Below are 17,683 nucleotides of genomic sequence, written 5' to 3'. Positions count from 1 at the left end.
CAATCACACTAGCTAGTAGTTGTAATCTTGTAGTGTAATTGATAGTTAGCGGTTGAGGACTTGAGGTCGATGCAAGTTAGATTGAAAGTTAGCTATGCAAGAAATCAATGGTTTCCAAGGTCAATGCCGTCTTTTCACTTGAAGCTTGAAAAGACGGTATTGACCTTGGAAACCATTGATAAAAGACATAATTTTGAAGGAGATTTTAGTCATAATCTTGAGGATAGTATAACTGTAAATTAAACCATGTAGATTAGTTATAGAATGGAAAGTTTGTATTGTAGCCCAAAGCATGAGCGGAAGTTATCAGTTAAGGAGTAAAACAAAGAGTATGTATGTAATGTCTCTTGGAAATTGTATCATTCCCTTTTGTCATGCATCTCATCAAGACCTAAGATAGATTATACATGACCAAACAATTTTGATTCCCTTGGAATAAGCTAATTGCTTCATTGTTTTCACTGATTCACGGGGTCTTGGTTCGTCTCACATGTTCAAGCTTTGTTCTTTCCTAATTCCTAGTATAATCTTGTTTAGGGGGACAAATTGGAGTTTATCACCTATTCACATCAACATCCTTACATTGTTACTGTAAATGTCACATATATTATTAGTTAGTTGATGTGTGTCAGGAGATATATAGTACCTAAGATTTAGAATCGAATTTTATTTATAGCATTTTGTTCTGATCTTGTGACAAATTACACTTAAAAAAACCTATCGCTGAATATGAAAAAGTAATGTTCATTATGATTGTAATAAGAAAAAAAATAAATTGAAAGTAATGTTTACAATGAGATGAGTCCCAATATTTCCCTTTGCACCTAATTTTTTTTTTTTTTTTTAATTAGATTCCTTTGATTATACTCAGTACAAATTTGTGTATGATATAATTTAGTTATATATATGCATTATTATTATTATTATTATTATTATTATTATTATTATTATTATTATTTTCGCGAGTCATTTAGAAAAAAAAGCTAAGGGCTATAATCCAATTCCGCTTTTTGCCAATATGTCATCGTAACAACATTTCAATTCATAGTTCTTATTAAATAATATAACGTATAACAAATAAATCAATACGGAGTAATAATTAATACTTCGTATAACAAATACAAAAAAAAATAACCTTTACTCGTATTACAAACAACTTTTGTCAAACATAAATTAATTTTAATCCCTATGTATTCCACAATTCCACCAAGGATACATGATACATAGCTAGAGTTTACTCTCATTGACTACATCAAAGTCCTTTTTAAATTTTCTTTCACCCCTTCTTTTAATTTATGTCCTTTTTGATAGTATTTGACGAGAAATTCCTACCTCCTTACTATACTCCTTTTTCCACCAAACTTTTTCAATTTTTTTTAGATGTTTCAACCCCACTTTTTTTAGATAAAAGCAAAAGCCTAAAAAGAGAGAAATTGAAAAAAAAAAAAAAAGGCAATTAGGGACTAGTCCCCTTCTCCTCTCTTACACCCCCCCCTCTCCCTCAAACAATTTTCCTTATTTTTTTTTTTTAAAAAAAAACTTAAGAATAAAAAAGAAAAACCCTTATTAATAACAAAGATATATAAAAAGAAACACAAAGCTATTAAGTAAGAAAGAGAGATATATAATTGAAACTCCATGATTCAAAAAACACACATTATGCCTTGGGTTTTGCTCCCAATTTAGCTTATTACTACCATATCTACTCACTTATTAATAAGCTAAATTAAAAGCAACCCAAATCAAATCCTCTTGAAAAGTTTCTACAAAAGCCCTCTCTTGGACCTTCAACCACCCAAAAACTCTGAAAAAAAAAAACACACCATTTTAAAGAAGCTTCAATTTTATAGAGGGATAATGAATAGGGGTGTTTTGCAAAACTCTCCGGTGCAACAAATGATGGCAGCCGGAAATCCAAGCTGGTGGCCTAACATAAACAATTTGATGAGGCCTCCCATTTTATCTCATCAACCACTACTTTCATCGCCTTCTTCGTTCTTAGCTCCGCCCCTGAATAATAGTAACAACAACAACAACAACAACGATGAGGACAACACTAATAATGTTTTCCAAGCTCAATATAATAATATGAATTCCTCTTCTTCTTGGCTTGGTGATCATCCTAGCAACAACAACAACCATCATGAGCACCATCATCATCATCATCAACTTCTTGAGTCTTGGAGCCAACTCCTCTTGTAATTATACATACTCACCTCTTTTTTCCTTTTTTTTTTTTTTTTTTTTTTTAAATCGATCTATTTATCTATCTATCTATCTATCTGTATGTCTGTTTTCGTGTCTACCTTTTAATCCGTTCCTCCTCCTAACTACTATGATATGTACATACACGCGCGCACACATACACACATACAAAACCAAACTATAATACTGCCTTAAATCTTTCAATGAGTGATTTATTATCTATGCATGTCTCAAGATTTATTGTATATATAGTTTCCTAACTAGGTTTTCATTCATTCCTATACTTTATTAGGGTAAGGTGATTTACAATTTTTTTTTTTTTTAATATTATTGTCTCTAGCTATATAGATCAGATCTAGCCTGGCCTTGATGAAATTTAAGTATATGTAATTATTTCACAAGCAATACACATAACCTAATTATTAGATGTTTCATTTTATATATTTAATTACTAAATAAATATATATATATATTTGTGTAGGGGTGGAGTATTCTTAGAAGAAGAAGCAAAAAAAATGGAGACAAATAATTGGGAAGAACAAGTTGTGCTTCAACAACAAAATCATCATCATCCTCATCTTGTAGATGTGAAGCAAGAAAGCTCAGTAAATAGTTATAATAGTAATAACAACAATAATAATAATGTTTATAATGATCAAGAATTTCAGCTAGTAGCAGCAGCAGCTAAAGCAGCAAATTGGTCTCATCATCATGCTCAACTCAATAATATTCCTGTTTCTTCTCCTCAATCTTGTGTTACCTCTTTTAGTACTAGTAGCAACAATAACACCAACACCACCACCAACAACAACAACAACTTGTTGGATTTCGCCTCGTCGATTTCTAGTGACAATCTTCACTCTAGACATCCTCCTCCTCCTCCTGCCCCCGATCGCTCGACCGAGGTAAGAAAAAAAAAATTTATATTTTCATTATCATCTAATTTCTTGAATTTTTTTCTAGAAATTATTGGTTTACCTAGTTATATTTATTTTATTTTTCTTAATGATGGGTGCCAATCAGACTCACTTGACAATTGATTAATTTTTAACATGCGTTATTAATTAATTTATTATTATGTATACTAGTACATGAATTATAATTTTTTTTATATATTCGGGTGTGCATAGTGTAACAACAATGCTAGTGGTGGGGCGGCAGCAAAGAAAGCCAAGGTTCAACCTTCTACAACTCCATCGACTGCTTTCAAGGTAAATAAAATCTAATTGTATGGCAAAAACAAGCAAGAATATAATTTTGGTTATCTCACTTTCACTGAATTTTTCTCCCTCCAAATCTTTTCTTCCTCACAAAAACACAAGTATAAAGGCACAAAAACACATGTAAATACATACCTACTTTGTGTAACATCTCTTGTCTTTCTCATATGTCTTTTTTTTCCAAGGATGATTATTCTTTCTTTCTTAACCCTATCTACGTACCTATCGTCTCTATTCTCGTCCATAGATGAAGATAATATAGCATTAAGGGTAGATAATATCCAATTTTACCGTATTTTTTTAAATATTAATTCTATTCTTGTGTGAGACGGTTGTGTTATAACGTACCCTGCATAATACAGGGGTTACTTTCATGATTAACTTGTAAACAGAATGAGATTGTCTCATTCATACGAAATTAAGAAATTTGAATGACCCTTTTTATCGATTTATATATCTTGAATTAATTAATTAATTAATAAAATTCATGTATCAATTCAATGTTTATTCTAACTTTATTATATGATTTTATTTTTTCAATATTGGAAAATCAGGTGAGGAAGGAGAAATTAGGAGATAGAATAACTGCCCTTCATCAGCTTGTCTCACCTTTTGGAAAGGTAATCCATGATTACACATCATCTACTATTATTAGTCAAGTATAATTAGTAATTAAGCACCATTATTACTATATAGCTTTGAGTTAGCAAGCAAAATAAGCAAACTAACAATTATAACATGCAAACTTCTTTTTATCTAGGCGTCATAATAAAGTGTACCTTTTTTTTCCACACATGAAACCTTAATCAATGATGGAGTATTTTCTTTCCAATTTTCGGTTTATTAATATGTTTTACACCTAAAACTCATTTGATTAATGTACGTAGTATTAATTTGCAATTAAAATAGAACGGAAGAAGTATTGTATAGAAATATAATTCTCTTTTTGTAAAATTGCATGAATGAAAATATGAATCTTGTGATAAAAGTATAACTCTTTTTTTTTCATCCTTTATATTTTTTCTACAGACTGACACAGCATCTGTCTTGTTAGAAGCCATTGGCTACATTAGATTCCTTCAGAGTCAAATTGAGGTAAGAATGAAGAAAAAAAAAAAAAAAAAAAAGATTCAAGAAATTTATACATAAACTATGTACATTATACTTTACTTTTTTTAACTAAATTAATAGATTATACTATTGTTTATTTTATTTATTAATGTAAAAACATACAAAAAAGTTGTATTTCTCAAAACATTCTTTTGGACATATGGTCATATAAAATTCCCCCCTCGAATTGTGCAGGCCCTCAGTCTTCCATACCTAAACACTGGAGCAGGAAACAAGATGCAGCCTCACCCTGTAAGAATCAACTCATTTAATTACTATTCAATATTTAAAAAGATTTTATAGATTCGCGAATGTTAACTAGTTTAATTGTATAATTCAAAAGGAACTAGTAATCGAAACTCTCTTTAGTATTCTATTATTTTAATCACCTTCAATTGACTCGAAACATATCAAATTTTAGGTTATATTCTAGTAATAGTCCAAGTCACACACCTACACGTATAATTAAGTCTCATGTCACTAGAATTTATGATGAAATTCGACCTCTGCTCAAAGTTGAGTTTGATTAATCACTTATGTAATTAGGAAAAACGACCGAAAATTCAAATTATTTAAGAAATAATAATAGTAATGAGAATACATCCATACAATAATTTTTTTTATAAAAAAAAATTGATAATTTTCTAAGAAGATTAAAAAATAATGGTGTGATAATGCTTGAATTTGTAGATTCAAGGGGAGAGGAAGTGTATATTTCCTGAAGACCCTGGTCAGGTAAAGCTTTATTGGATCCATGACCCCTCTTTTTAAGGGCGTGTACCAAACTTTGGGTTTTGAAAAATAATTGATTTTCAAAATAAAGCTGTCACTTTTTTCATTAACTTTATTTTGTTTTGTTATTCTTTTAAGAAACAAAATTTTAAAAATTACCAATGAGATCGAAAATAAAAAAGGAATTGGGCTTCCAAAAGATTAAAAATTTAGCAGCTTTCCTTAGATTATAAAAAAAGTTTAGCAATAAAATAAAGCAGTGATTATTGAAGAATAATGATCAAAGTTCCTTTTTTATTATAATTGTATTTGACTCCTCTTAAAAAGCTGATTAATTAGTGTAGAAGATGCTGATGCCTTTATTCATGTATGTTTCAATCTTTTGCTACAGCTCTTGAATGACAATTGCTTGAAGAGAAAAGGAGGTCCTGATCAGGTAACCATTGCCTTTACATTTTAACAAGCACCCATGAGGAATCAAACTTGCTTTTACATTTTATCGAGTCTATCGGGTACACTTAGAGTTAGGTGTAAAACATCGATAATATTACGTACCAATAATAAAACATCAATTGGTACTTGTATAAAAAAAATATTACATATAGATAATATGAAATAAGAAAAGTTAATTGATTGGACAAATAACCTGTACAAAGTACGAGTACTTACCAATCTATGCATGTGATTGATTCCAATCAACATACACAAACTAAAAGTGTACTTAATTGTGTGCAAGAGTAGGTTTTCCTATAATTATTTTTGTGTTGCCTGATTTTTTAAAAGGTGTATACAAAATATATCTTGAATCTATGACAAATATTATCGTATTTATAATACCTTATAAGAAAATGAGTATGTGTATACTAATTTAAATTTATTTTGATATAAATAGGATTCATATGAAGAGGCAAAGGACTTGAGGAGTAGAGGGCTATGTTTAGTTCCAGTGTCATGCACATTACATGTGGGAAGTGACAATGGAGCTGATTATTGGGCTCCGGCACTCGGTGGCGGTTTCCGGTAGATGGGACCGGGGTTAGGGATCTAGTACGTGCATCAACGGCACACCGAAGCTTCAACTGAAACGATATAACATCATTAGCAGTCAATCTGCCCCCAACAATATCTTCCTATATGAAGAAAACAAGGTTGATTGCTCCTGATGCTATGTTCTATTTCTCTTGTATTGCATTTAAGTGTGCTGTAAATTTAATTTAGATTTTAAGATTTCAAGCTAGTGTTATTTTTAATCTAGTTTTAACAATAAGCTACTACTTTAATCAAGATTGTTCAATTTATTTTAGTATGTTCTTAATATATATTTTGAAGGATATTTCATCATGTGCATGCAACTATCAACATGATGAGAGTAAGGGATAGCTTAAGTGGTTAGAGCTTCCCTCCCGATTTCAGGAGGTAATGGGATCGATTTTCACTCTCGTTCTTGTGGCTCTCTAAATGCCACACAAAAAAAAAAAAAAAAAAAAAAAAAAAAAAAAAAAAAAAAAAAAACTACAGCACTCATCGGCCCAACAAAGTAGCAGTTCAACAATAAGACTCAGCCCACTAAATCACCATAGACCATATATAAAGCCCAACCACACTAACAAATCCATATTATCATTCTTCCGCATTCTGCAACACCAATAACTCCAATAAGTCTTAGCTGCACTCTAGCTGCACCGCGCCTTATAAAATGAATATTTAGTAAAAAATACGAACACATAAAAAACAAATGAACACATAAAAAAATTAAACATTTAATACTGAAGGTAGATAATATATTACAGTAATAAAGCCCTGTTTATTTAGGGTTTAGTACAATAGGCATGAATGAGCTAGAGGAGCTGCATTCACTATTGTTTGAAGTCCTAGAAATTTTTTTGTCCGTCAAAAGCAACTTAGTGCAAATCAGGGGTAGGGAATCTAGGGATGTTAAATTACAAAATACATTTAGATCAAGTTGTTGCTTCTACAATATCTAGCCATTTGTCTGCAACTTGATTAGCATTCCTCCCTTCATGCTTGAGTTGGACTTGCTGCAACTCCCGCGAGCAGCTCGCTGCAATCATAAATCATAGCAGTCAGTCTGGAGTTGAATTGCTGTGAGTCTTGTATTTCCTGCATAGCTAGCCTTAATTTGAACAGTAAAATGAAGTCCTAGACGAAACTTAGAAGTTACTTTACCTTACTTCTGCAGCATCTCAGCACCAAAATGCTTACCACGAGGGAATGAGAAGAGGCTTCTCCAACAAATCACGAACTTTAAACTCTTTTGCCAACCTCGGATCTCAGTGTTTCTGAGAGTTTTGTCTACTGTATTGTACCAACAAAACGGCACAAAAGCAGGAGTATCATGCTTGTTAGATTTCGGGAAAACTCCTTGGGTTGGAGTGTGTACCATTGAATAATATATATAGTGTTACAATACTAGTCCTAATCATGTTAAGAAACCTAGTACGATAAGAATACAAACTATATCACAAATATATACAAATATATCCTACTCTGCGACAAATATTATAATAATCCTATAATATCTATCAATGCTTCATCACCAAAATCTCTTGCCCTCCTTTGGAATAGGCTATGGGTAGAAGCGACCACCTTAGGGTGGCAACTGCATGCGAAATGTCCAACTTCACCCAAGACTCTCTAACCCGATACTCTTTCATTAGCCACACAGCAACCAGTTTCTCATTTCTAACATAAGTCTCTGTCAACAAGCATAAACATCCATCTAGATTCCTTAATTCTGCTTTATGTGTGTAAGTTTTCGTCTTCACAATGTCACCAGGGGTGGGCACCTCTCCCCACTGCTCATTACAAAGATCATAACAAACGATGGCAGGTCGACGGCATTTCCCAGATGAATGCCAAACTGTCCAATGGAGCAAATGGTTGTTAATCAGTACACCACAAGACATAAATTCATGTCTCAAAGAGTTCCATTCTTTACTCAACCTCCAAGAATTGGAATTCAAGCTATAAACCCTCATTTCACGGAGGGGTCCACGCCCATTCAAAATCCTAACAACTTTATAGTCTTCTGAAAGATGATCATACCCAAACCCATAGGAAGCATAATCACGGCATCTAGGAGCTTTGTGTTGCTGGATTGACCAAGATTACCTCGGAATTTCGGAGAAGAAGACATAGTAACGCATTGCATGAACCAATAATAGAAGTGTCAGCGGAGTCAAACTTGTGGGGTACTGGGGAGGAAGCCCCAGTTTCTCACCGTGAGAAACGAATTCGTTTCTCATGGGGGCATTTTTGTAAATAAATCAACAACTTTTTCAACTTTATTCAACTGTGGAGCCCACAATATTGAAAAAGTTGTTGATTTATTCACGAAAACGCCATCATGAGAAACAAATTTTGTTTCTCACCATGAGAAACAGGGAATTTCCCGGTACTGGGAGCTTGACTAGAGGAGATTCCGGTGAGTCAAGGTCAAAGGAGTAGAGTTTATCAAAAAGGCCTGAGAAAACAAGAAGGCGACTGGACTTGGAGACGAGAGATTGGTGGAAATGGGAGTGAGCAAATTCAGGGCTGCTGATCACTGTCAGCGATGATTTGCAAACACATTTGAGACACAACAACACTTGACTGGTAATCGGGACAGCATGTTAGAGATTATGTCGAGTGGGAGAGTATCCATGTAAGAAACAGAAGCACACTTTTTATTATCCTCTTCCATGGTTTTCTTCGTCTTCCTCGAATTAGCCCAATTATCCCCCTGATAAAAAAAAATTATATATTCAACAACTAAGGCTTAAAGTTAAAGTCGATTGAGCTACAACTTAGTTACCTAGAAGCAAAATGATATCAGTCATTGCACTAATAAACAAACTCCCTACTTATATTCTAAGTTCAAAAACCTCTAGCGAAATCATCCAACAAAGATGCACCGATGATTAACAAACTCCCTACTCAATTATACTTTAGAGGGTGTTTGGTTGGTAAGCAAGGGTTTAAATTGGATAAAACCCATACCTAGTGTTCATTTAGAAAATTCCAGTTTCTAAACTCATACTTCAAACCCTCAAGGTACGGGGTTTAAAGGAGGAAACAACTAACAAAAAGTTGTTTATCACATAACATTTTGGTAAATATGAGTAAATCAACAACTTTATCTTGTCATCGTCATCGTGGGGTCTACTAAGGAAAAAGTTATTGATTTATTTACGAAAATGCAATGTGATAAACAAATAGAGATAAACTTAAAGTGTGTTTTCTCGGTTTAAAGGGAAGAGCTGGATATGACTCGTGCCAAAAGTCCAAAATTGTCTTCCCGAACAACAACCAAACACAAGGGTACTCACACGATTACCCATATGACCTTGTTTTCATTCTTGATTCCAAACTAGGGGTGATAAAAAATCGGGCCGAACCGCGCCTTAACATAATGTCTCGTGTCCAAATCCGGAAATGTAGCAGGCTTTTCGGGTTTTTTTCGGGCCAGGTTCGGTTTTTTTTTTTTTTTTAAACTAAAAATGGATTTTTAGGTCATGCTTGGCAAAAGTAGTGATAGCGGGTAGCTATTAAAATAGCGAGTAGCAGTTAATTAGTAGTGGGTAGAGGTTAGCTGTCAAAGTAACGGTTGATAGGTTGAGTGTTTGGCAAAAGTAGCGGTTGCAATATTAAAATATATCAAAATTCATATAAACATTGTTTAAAAAGTAATAAAAATTTGTCAAACCTACTCGCTACTTCTAAATGCTATTATTTTTAATATTTGAAAACAGCTACCTAAACGCTACCTTTATCGCTAACCGCTACTACAACCGCTACCTTGTCAAACACTCTCTTAGACTTGTCCAAACCCACCCTATATTCTGGCCGGATCGGGCCAGCCAAAGTTGATTACCTCTACTCCAAACCCATACCAATCTATGAACTAAACATCCCTTTAAAGTCTTGAGCTGAACCATTATCAAAGAAAAATTAATATTAGGTATAAAAAGAAATGTCAAAGTGCTCGTACGATATCTTTAATACTCTATCCGTTCCTTGTTTACATGTCTATTTCTTTTTTTTTTTTTTTTTTTTTATTATGTGAGTAATAAATAATAGAAATAGACATATAAATAAGGGACTGAGGGAGTAGATTGTCAAACATCAAATATGGAACGTAAAAAAAAAGATAGCAATTATGCAACCACGAATTATTAGCTGCTATTTAAAATGCATTTACAATGCAACAAATCCCCGCAAAAGAATCACTTCCCATTTCACAATTTTTTTTAATCATTTGGTTAATTCAGTAATATACTCCAAAAGATTACCTAATTTAAGATCAAATTTACATAAAATTCCAAAGAAAAGACCCAAACATGAAGAAATTAAAGAATCCTCAGCAGAAAACAATAAATGTTAAAAATGGAGAGGAAAATAGAAATTCATACTCCAATAAACAAGAGAAACAGGAAAAAAAAAAAAAAAGTGCACCTGAAAATTGGTTGTATCTCCGATGAGTAATTCTGAAAGCAGAATGAAGTTTGAAAGAATTGACTAAACAGTAAACACCCCCTACAGTATAAGCAGAATGATGTTAGGGCTAAGAATAAGAATTATTTTTACAAGTTGGTGGTTGTATCTCCGGTGAGCTGTGGCCAGTTAATTCTCCAAAGCTATAATCGTCTTTTCAAGTACCAGTGGAGGGGTACATGCGTCTTTTCATGTACTAGTTGAGGGGTACATATGTAATTTCCTCACCAAACAGTAAATGCAAGTTGCAAACAATAATTGAACATCTCACCAAAAATACTGAATAAATGACCTTGCTTTTCAATATATTTACAGAAATGCCACAAAATTAACAAAAATTCGTTTATCTGGCAGATAAACTTGTATTTGCCGGTAGTTTTAAAAAAAATGTTGTCGGTGCAATGTCGAATGGGACTGTATTTGGTAGAGGTACCACATGTTTGATAACTCACAACAACGATTAGGAGGGAACTGAAATTTAACTACTCAAGCTAAGCATTGAATCCGGATTAGCCCTAAAGGTGAACCGGATGGAACACCCAAAAAATAAATTATTACTCTTTTTATTTTATTTTATTTTATTTTATTTTATTTTATTTTATTTTTATAATTTGGTATTAATTTAAGAACGTATGACAAAAATTACGCGGAAATCAGTGTAATTGATGTTACATATGTAGTTATTTTTTTTTTTTTTATTTTTTTTTTCAATTTTAAGTTCTTATATGTAGCCATAAAGGTCATGTAGGACTATATATAACATTTTCTTAAATAAATAAGGGAATAGATTGGATGATTAAATGTGATATAAATAGCTAGGGAATTCTTAAAATATAATTGATCTATACATAATTGTATATATTAATGACAAGCTTGAAAATAATTGTAAAGTTTTTCTTGTTACTTTTTGATTTTTGATTTTTGATGTACATAGGTTTTACAAGTACAATGTTTGGTTTTAAAGGTACAATACCCCCATTAACCAAAACAAATAGTGGATTATGATGGATTAAAAGTAAATGTGAGTAAAAGAGTAAATAGAAATATTCTTAAAAAAAAGTAAATATGAGTAAAATGAGACTTTTATAAAGGGATTTTTTTTATTTTTTATTTTTTTTTGTGAAATAAGACTTTTATTTGAGGACAAGAATACTATAGAAGTTAGTTATTTCCCGTTCAAAAAAAAAAAAAGTTAGTTTTTTCACCAAAAGTTAATTATAAATAGCTAATCGTAGTAATGTGAGAGTAAAGTCATGTTTCTCATAAATTTGACAAAATCAACTCGACCTAAATCAAATCAAAATAAAACTAGATTACTTTGAATGGACTTTATCGTGTTAAAAAAGGACTCGACTAGAGATAGACCTGGCCCAACTCGAAACAACCTTACCAAAAATCAAATGTAGTTGAAATATACTAGTTTCATGTGATAAATTAATTTTCAATATACCAAGATTCAACCCAAAATCAACCCAAATCCATCGAAAAGTTTTCTTACTCAAATCTAACCCAATTCGATTGCATTTGACCCATTCCCAGTCCAAACAATTCTATCAATATCTCTATTTCTACACAGTCACTTATAATACGGAGATGAAATTAAAATTAGGGCAAACAAAAAGAGAGTATCGGCAAGACAAGGTAAGTACTTGCATTAGAAGCTAGCCAACTACTAACATTCTCGATATTCCAAAACCGAAGGAAAATTGAATTGGAAAGTAGACAGACAGTTGGATCCCAACCTCCCTAACTCAACCGTGAGAGACATTGTGCCGTTGTACTAAGTGGGTCCTTTACTACAAAGCCACCTACTCTTTTATTTTTTTAAATTAAAATTTTCATCTTATCTCCCTTTCAAAAAAAAATATTTCTGTTGGATTTTGAAATTTATTGAGAGGGATGAAAAAGTTTGTAATTTTCCAGTTTACCAAGAATTGAACACACACCCTCCTTTGACTCCTTGCATTGCACACTTTCTCAGTTTCTCTCTCTCCTAATTTTCTTATTAATATTAATTGAAATCCCAAAAAATAAAAATAAAAACAAAAAACAGTTCTTTTCTTTATTTATTTTGTACCTCATTTATTACCCAAAAACAGTTCTTTTCTTTATTTTCACTCTTTTTAAGCAAGAAAGTTCTATAAAAATCAAACCTTTTCTAAATAAAAACCATATTTGATGCTTCTTTAGTACTCAAACTTCTGGGTATTTTTCATATAAATTGAACTACTGTTGAAAATTTTAACCTCTACCCTCTTACTAATTATTATTGATTTCTCTCCCAAATAAAAATTAAAAAAAATGAGTGCTTCAAAGTTTATTAAATGTGTTACTGTTGGAGATGGAGCTGTTGGAAAAACATGTATGCTCATTTGTTATACCAGTAACAAATTTCCTACTGTAAGTTTTTCTCATTTTCTTACCTTAAGATTCCTGCTTTCTTGCATTTTTGGTGTATTTGCTTGAATTTGAGCTATTTTCTTGTCATTTATGTTAATGGGTATTTAAATTTAATATCTTTTAATTGCATTTTTGTTCAAATAAGCTGAGTCTATGGTTTAATTTTCAATTCCTCAAAAACCCATTTCAAAATTAAAATAGACAAAATGCTTAGTTGATAATTTTTTGATTATAAAATGAATATTATTGATTGGGATTTTGAGTTTGATATCACTTCATTCACTTGGGATATGTTACCTTAAAGGTCACTCTTTATGCTAATTAATGATACTTTTCCTTTTCTGACAGGATTACATTCCTACTGTATTTGATAATTTTAGTGCTAATGTGGTTGTTGATGGAAGCATTGTCAACTTGGGACTTTGGGATACTGCTGGTATAACAAATTAACAACTACCTATGTCCCTTTTTGTTTGTTCTATTTGACTTTTTACGGTCTCTAAAACACGTCTTTTTTACCGTTGCCCGTGTTTGAGAATTGCTGTTATATGCTTTAAAATTTCAGGTCAGGAAGACTATAGCAGGTTAAGGCCATTGAGTTACAGGGGTGCAGACATATTTGTGCTGGCATTTTCTTTGATCAGCAGGGCAAGTTATGAAAATGTCCTTAAGAAGGTACTTACTGAATTTCTGATGAAATGTGGGTAACATTTGTCTTTTAACAATGTTTATTGTATGATTATATCAATAAATTAACATCATGTTTACCAAAAAGTTGGGACCTTTTCTTTCTGACTCAAAGCTGAGCCTACATGCACTCAGCACTTTACTGTCTGTTACAAATTAGAAATTCATTAATGTTCAAGAACCTAATAATCATGATTGTATATTAATTCTATGTCTTAAAATATCCCTTAATTAATGACAACCTCCAAAAATTGATGAGACTGCATGATTTTGATTGTCCCTGATACAAATTCATAACTTAATTTTGTGTACATTCATGAACCTAGTAATCTTGATTGTACTAGTATAATACTTGTTGATAAGATTATTGAAATTTGACACCCTCTGAAAATTGATGAGATTGCATGATTATTGTTGTACTTGATACTAATTCATAGCTTAATTTTATTTACATTGATGCTTATGAATGTGCATTGTTTCAAAATCTTTCAGTGGATGCCAGAACTTCGTAGATTCGCACCCAATGTTCCAATTGTACTTGTTGGAACAAAACTAGGTAATTATATGGCCTTATTCGAACTGATGCATTTGCAAGAACTATAATGATTTGCTTAACTATATCAATCAATCAATCAATCAATCAATCAAAGCCTTAATCCCAAAAGTGGGGTCGGCTAACATGAACCAAATTTGATTATTCCGTGTAGTCATCCACATAAATCTTTCTCCTCCATCCCTTACGATCCAAAACTTCATCCTCACGTAAATCCATGCACTTCATATCCTTCCTCACTCCTTCCAACCAAGTCATCTTTGGTCTCCCTCTTCCTCGTTTAATCCCTCCATGGTCCCACTCTTCCACTCTTCGCACCGGTGCACCCTCGGGTCTCCGTCTTACATGTCCAAACCAACGCAGACGATTTGCTTAACTATATGTGTTCTGTAATAGAAGATTGAAATTGTAATTTGTTTTGTACTATCTCTCAGATCTTAGGGATGAAAGAGGGTATGCTGATCCTACTGGATCAAATATCATAACTCCTGCTCAAGTATGTTATGTTCCCTTGCATAATACTGTCTCCTTTTTATGGTACTATATATAATATGTGCACTGAGATTACGAGTAGAAGGCTAATGAACATGTAATTATGCAGGGAGAAGAGTTACGTAAGCAAATTGGTGCTGCAGCTTATATAGAGTGCAGCTCTAAAACTCAGCAGGTAAATTACACCGGTTTGAGGACTTACAGCACAGTACCTTGCAAAGTATTATGAATATAATGAATTTTAACCAAATTTCTAATATCTTATTTAGAATGTCAAAGCTGTTTTTGACACTGCTATCAAAGTTGTTCTTCAACCTCCAAGGAGGAAAGAAGCTCCTAGGAAGAAGAAGTACAAAAAGTCTGGTTGTTCATTAGTGTAAGTATTCTAAGGGATGCCTTTGGTTCTTATATTATGCCAATTATTCTAGCAAATAGGATATATAAATTCGCAAAAGTTTACTGAAAGAAAATTCATTGTGTTGAGTATATATGATTCTAATGTGGAAGTTTGTTGTTCAATACTTCAATCTGCCTTGCTCGGAATATTCAGAAAGATAGATATTTGTCACAGTTCTCTTACTGTAAGATTATAAGATTAGCATCGACATTGTTTAAAGAAAGAAATTTAAGTTCGAGTAAGGCCTTTTACAACTTCTGAAGTGCTTGATTGAGAAATGCATTTGAAAACACTAGTGAAATCTCAGATGAAGTTAAAGATGTTACACAGATTTAGTTGGGATGGCAAATTACCAGTAGAGGAGTTAGCAGAATTGAGTTTATGATAGCAATCAAGTATTGTGAAACAACATTACTTTCATCTGCAAGTCAAAAGTGCCATTAAAGGAATTTGATATTTATGTTTTTTCTTTTTTTTTTTTTTTTTTTTTCTTTTTTTTTTTAAATGCAGGGGAATTATGTGTGGAGGTTGTGCTGCCTAGTTGGCGCATTTGGATTAGGAAGAGGAGGTTACCTCCTACTCTTTTTGGAAGAGCAATGCCATGTTGCTGAATTCAACCCCAAGCTAAGGCAGCAGCTGGTGTGTGCACTATATTATGTGGATGTGGGGTTTGATGTTGCGCGATCTGATGTATGTATTTATGTGTTATCTTTTGCGGAATTATGAACTGCTAAGTACTGAGGGAATTGTTCATTCTCTCTTGGATATTTTGCCCTACTTCACTCATTTTTAGCATCTTCTTAGTTGTTATGTTATGTAAGAGCATATTCTGATTGCAAGTTTCAGGGATTTAGTATTTTAGTGTATTATTTCTACCAAAAAAATATTTGGTCATGAGTTCATAAGCATATTATGTAGTTTGATTAATTTTCTTCTTTATTCTAAGATCACCTCGGGTATGTCTCTTTGCACGCAAATTATCGGTCTGACCACTGATGTATCTAATAGTAAAAGAAAACCTAATGTAAATCTAGTCTTGCAGATTTTGATGACTAATTTTGGAGTGCTTTCCTCTGTTTTGACATAAATTTTCCAAGTGTGCATCACTTTCAACTGATCATAATCTACAAAAGTCTGATTAAAACACAAAAGGAGAAAGAGTGTTCCTGAGAGTACCTGAATCTGCAAAGCCACTTATGTAAAAGGAAAGGAACCTCACAAATCTTTTCTTTACTTAATTTTACTTTCAGGGTTGTGCTAAGTGCTAACATGCATGTATCATACATTCGAGTGTAAGTGTGTAACTATTTTGCATTACAAAATATCCCCTAGCTTTTATATACCTCGTGCATATTTTACTCGTAGTAAATACACTCAATGATGTACCCTTCTAGGATTAACATTAATATCGAGTGTGGGTATTAGATACACCCAGGTATATATAATAACTTGGATAGTGAGAATAATTGTCCGCGGTCATTGTACTTACCAATTAATCATGGTCACTGATCATATGAATGTGTGCCTTAAACCAATCCCATAAATCTGATCTGACTTGTAAGTTTTGACCATTGTTAAAGAAATATGTCCTTACCTTAGTTTAATTTATTACTCATAATGCTATTCAATGCCATACACAATAGGGACAATGTGGTCTCCCAAACTACAGTGCATGTAGGGCATATATTTCTACATGAAAATGAAGTTTCATCTCATGGCAAAGGCATTCAATGCCCATATGCTCACCTGCTGACTGATAATATACATACTTTCTCACATGCTTACACTAGTACTTACATTTACAAGAACCAGCATATATTATAAGCCCGAATGTGCTCTAAAATGTGAAATCCGAAAAAAGATTGGTTCACCTAGAAAGGAAAATTATAATCGGGTAAACAGTCACGAGTATTTCCAGTTTTTTAGATTTTCCCTAGTCTTGGGTAATATTTCGTACTTGGTAGGTATCATTCCTCTAAAATTAAAACATAAGAGGTGATTAACATCGACCTAAGTAATTTTTGTTTCTAATTATTGAAGATGGGAGAGAGTAACTTTTATGATTATACGGAAAAAATACTTATTTATTAGATAGATGACCTTTAAATATGTGTACCTTCTCAATTAAAAAGAAAATATTACAAGCAATTCAATGCTTTTAATACTCTACAACTAGTTATGAATTGATTATGATATACAAGGGTATTAATATAGATGGGATTTATCTATATTGCCGTAAAGCTTTACTACTCAATTGATCAACACAATTGAAGGTCTTTGCTCAAAATCAACTTTTTTTTTTATTTATTTTTTATTATAGCATCCTAATTACTAAGGGCCTATTATAGAGTGATTTACGTGAAATAATAATTAATTAAGAAATTAAAAAACAAA

The 17,683-nt window shown here is 32.4% G+C and overlaps 3 protein-coding genes across 4 annotated transcripts; 2 read left to right on the top strand and 1 right to left on the bottom strand.

Annotated features, from left to right (window-relative positions):
• Window positions 1-1,495: 1,495 nt before the first annotated feature.
• Window positions 1,496-6,570, top strand: LOC145579886 (uncharacterized). Of its 2 annotated transcripts, XM_081637177.1 has the most exons (9): window positions 1,496-2,198; window positions 2,687-3,110; window positions 3,336-3,416; window positions 3,980-4,045; window positions 4,455-4,520; window positions 4,731-4,787; window positions 5,226-5,270; window positions 5,659-5,703; window positions 6,160-6,570. In XM_081637177.1, the coding sequence occupies exons 1-9, from the start codon at window positions 1,858-1,860 to the stop codon at window positions 6,289-6,291; spliced, it is 1,257 nt and encodes a 418-aa protein (XP_081493303.1). In that variant the 5' UTR covers window positions 1,496-1,857; the 3' UTR covers window positions 6,292-6,570. The 2 variants fall into 2 exon arrangements, with proteins under 2 accessions (XP_081493303.1, XP_081493304.1); XM_081637178.1 differs by lacking the exon at window positions 5,226-5,270 and having other exon boundaries at window positions 1,497-2,198.
• A 1,240-nt stretch (window positions 6,571-7,810) lies between these two features.
• Window positions 7,811-9,106, bottom strand: LOC145577611 (F-box protein CPR1-like). Its single transcript, XM_081635103.1, has 3 exons — window positions 9,082-9,106; window positions 8,660-8,832; window positions 7,811-8,380 (listed from the first exon to the last, which is right to left on the bottom strand). The coding sequence occupies exons 1-3, from the start codon at window positions 9,104-9,106 to the stop codon at window positions 7,811-7,813; spliced, it is 768 nt and encodes a 255-aa protein (XP_081491229.1).
• A 3,758-nt stretch (window positions 9,107-12,864) lies between these two features.
• Window positions 12,865-16,223, top strand: LOC145578605 (rac-like GTP-binding protein ARAC7). The gene is made up of 8 exons (XM_081635901.1): window positions 12,865-13,160; window positions 13,509-13,596; window positions 13,726-13,835; window positions 14,340-14,403; window positions 14,835-14,896; window positions 15,002-15,067; window positions 15,162-15,268; window positions 15,800-16,223. Exons 1-8 carry the CDS (start codon window positions 13,062-13,064, stop codon window positions 15,828-15,830), a joined length of 627 nt encoding a protein of 208 aa, XP_081492027.1. The 5' UTR covers window positions 12,865-13,061; the 3' UTR covers window positions 15,831-16,223.
• Window positions 16,224-17,683: the final 1,460 nt, after the last annotated feature.

The sequence above is a fragment of the Chenopodium album genome, chromosome 14 (assembly GCF_948465745.1).
Source record: "Chenopodium album chromosome 14, dcCheAlbu1.1, whole genome shotgun sequence".
NCBI classification, from domain to species: Eukaryota; Viridiplantae; Streptophyta; class Magnoliopsida; order Caryophyllales; family Amaranthaceae; genus Chenopodium; species Chenopodium album.
This window is presented reverse-complemented; position numbering and strand designations above follow the sequence as displayed.

Bases quoted from the DNA above. Each gene is read 5' to 3' on its own strand.
- LOC145578605 (XM_081635901.1), top strand. From the start codon at position 13,062: ATGAGTGCTTCAAAGTTTATTAAATGTGTTACTGTTGGAGATGGAGCT. The intron at 14,897-15,001 runs GTATGTTATGTT...GTAATTATGCAG, and splicing joins ATATCATAACTCCTGCTCAA to GGAGAAGAGTTACGTAAGCA. The intron at 15,068-15,161 runs GTAAATTACACC...TATCTTATTTAG, and splicing joins GCAGCTCTAAAACTCAGCAG to AATGTCAAAGCTGTTTTTGA.
- LOC145579886 (XM_081637177.1), top strand. From the start codon at position 1,858: ATGAATAGGGGTGTTTTGCAAAACTCTCCGGTGCAACAAATGATGGCA. The intron at 4,046-4,454 runs GTAATCCATGAT...TTTTTTCTACAG, and splicing joins TTGTCTCACCTTTTGGAAAG to ACTGACACAGCATCTGTCTT. The intron at 4,788-5,225 runs GTAAGAATCAAC...TTGAATTTGTAG, and splicing joins ACAAGATGCAGCCTCACCCT to ATTCAAGGGGAGAGGAAGTG.
- LOC145577611 (XM_081635103.1), bottom strand. From the start codon at position 9,106: ATGACTGATATCATTTTGCTTCTAG. The intron at 8,833-9,081 runs GTAACTAAGTTG...CATCGCTGACAG, and splicing joins TGATATCATTTTGCTTCTAG to TGATCAGCAGCCCTGAATTT. The intron at 8,381-8,659 runs GTGAGAAACAAA...TGGTCAATCCAG, and splicing joins GAAATTCCCTGTTTCTCATG to CAACACAAAGCTCCTAGATG.